Source organism: Arachis ipaensis, chromosome B04 (assembly GCF_000816755.2).
Source record: "Arachis ipaensis cultivar K30076 chromosome B04, Araip1.1, whole genome shotgun sequence".
NCBI lineage: Eukaryota > Viridiplantae > Streptophyta > Magnoliopsida > Fabales > Fabaceae > Arachis > Arachis ipaensis.
Genome location: NC_029788.2, coordinates 82,421 through 84,760, shown reverse-complemented (window position 1 = coordinate 84,760; position 2,340 = coordinate 82,421). Strand labels below are relative to the sequence as shown.

The 2,340-nt window shown below is 31.8% G+C and overlaps 1 protein-coding gene across 1 annotated transcript in view; it reads right to left on the bottom strand.

Moving 5' to 3' along the window:
* The window catches only part of LOC107637507 (glucan endo-1,3-beta-glucosidase 5), a 2,808-nt gene continuing 844 nt past the window's right edge, over positions 377-2,340 (bottom strand). Inside the window, exon 2 of the mRNA XM_016340917.2 lies at positions 377-1,542. Within this exon, the coding sequence (XP_016196403.1) occupies positions 399-1,542 (1,144 nt within the window). The 3' untranslated portion in view covers positions 377-398. The remainder of the gene's footprint in view (positions 1,543-2,340) is intronic.

Sequence of the window (2,340 nt, the reverse complement as noted above, 5' to 3'; positions counted from 1 at the left end):
ATTACACATTAAAATACTAAATATACACTAACAATAAATTAAATTATACATATATTTATACATAAATATATAATTACTAATTTTGATAATTAAATTTAGTGTGCAAATAGTATTTTTGTTGAATTTAACATCTACATTATAATTAGGCTATTATAAAGTAAAAGTGCTCCGGTAAATGATATGTGATGAACTACATTTTATTAAATATAAAAGGCAGAGCGGCCCTTGAAGAACCAGATCTAATTATTAAACATATATATACTACGTTCAATTTATCATGTTTGGGATCGGAAATATAAATATAAGGTGAGAATATACAAAAATAAAAGAGGAGAAAACAAATTGAACCTGTGAATTTGTGAAACTCTCATCACAACACACATAATAATTAGTAAAAACTAAGCGCTGATAATGGACACTAACATCGTGAACATAAAGCTTAATACCAGCATGACCATTGAACATGTTCCCTTCATTGATGCAGCAAAAGAAGTAGTTGACTTATTCTCATGCTTTCCAAGATCAATCATGATCTCGAATTTGCAAGAACCTTGAGGTGGTGAAGGATTTATGGTAGTAATTGCAGAAAGTCCATTGAAATTGCACGCATCTTTGCGTTGATCCATGGTTTGATAATACATATTAAATGCATAAGAAGCATTACCCTTAGGGTCCAAATTGCCACAGGATGCACCAGGAGAAAGACTAGTGCAATCCGCATAAGTGCAAGCTTTGCTGATGCTGTCAGCAAAACTAGGATCCGTTGGATTTGCTTGATTTGACATTACACACCATTGTTTTGGTAAATACTTCACCCCCTTTGCAGCAACTAGTGATTTTCCACCACCAAGATTCAAAGGGTACTTTATTGATCCGTCAAAGTTAAACACACCCCAATGCCGCTCAAAAGGTCCTGGCTCAATGCTCTTTGCATCTTCGTCTATGAGGCCGAACACGTAGATATCTGGAGCAGTGGTGCGCTTTGGAGTTCCTTGTTTTTTCACTATCCGGTCAAATAGTCCCTGATTGAACCTCTGAGCATTCTTTATGTTTGCGTTAGCGCTTCCATCCGTTGGCCATCCAACCTCTCCTACTATGATTGGCATGGAGCTGAAGCCATTCTTTTCGAGAGCTGAAACTAGTGTGTCAAAATTTGCATCAAACACGTTGGTGTATGTTATTGACCCATCTACCACAGGGGAAGCAGAGCCATCAAAGAATGCAAATTCTTTTGGAAAGTTTGGGTCAGCATCCATACTTAAGAATGGGTAGATGTTGAATGTTAAAGGGCCACCATTTTGCCGTAGGAACTTTATTATGTTGATCATTTGATCTTGAATGTCTGGCCTAAAGTTTCCACCTGATGGAAGGCCACTGTCACTTTGGTACACATCTGCATTTAGAGGAGTAGTCACTTTCACTTGCCTCCCTAGACCAGCTTTAATCAGGGCAGCTTGAATATTTTGGATGGCGGGAAATGTAGCATTCACAAACCGGCCGTTATATGTTTTGAGGAAAGCTTCGTTACCCACGGCAACGTACCTGAGTATTTTACAAATAATTGTTGTGCATGAATTGTGTTAGGATTTAATAATAAAAAATATGTTGCATTATAAATTTATAATTAACCATTAGAATGAATAGATAGGAAAATAAATCCTCTAAAATAGTAATTACTAAGTTTTATACCAGACAAATGAGTCTTTAACAAAAAAAAATATAAATAATAACAAATTTAAATTGAGTACGTAGAACATATTTAAATAATTGAGTACCTACAATATTATAGCTATATGCATTAATAAAAAAATATTTTATTATCTTGTAGATATTTAAATAATAACATATTTTTATTTCACATAATATCAAGACAAAATGAGTTTTATTGTCTTTTAAAAGAAGTAAATATTTTTATTGTCTTGTAGATATTTAATTTTACAATTTGTATGTAGAACATACTTATGATAAAAAAAATACCCAGAACATATTTAAATAATAAAAATTGAGTACGTAATTTTAGGTTATTCAATTATTGTCTATGATTTAATAATTCTTGTTTTCTGTTAGAAATTGATTTGGCTAACATAAAAATTAATTGATAGGAAACGCTTCATCTTGAGGTTTATCTAAATGTTTTGTGTAAAATGTTACTATTTCATTAACTAATATCATGAAGATAAACTAGATAGTACAATATGCATTTTAATAAATATATAGTTATTAATGTAGCATGTATTATGGCATCGATTTATGAGCATGAGGAAACAATTTTATGATCAATTTCATTTATGTTGTAACAAATTAATAATGTTGGTCGTTTTTATCCTTTAAAATTAAATT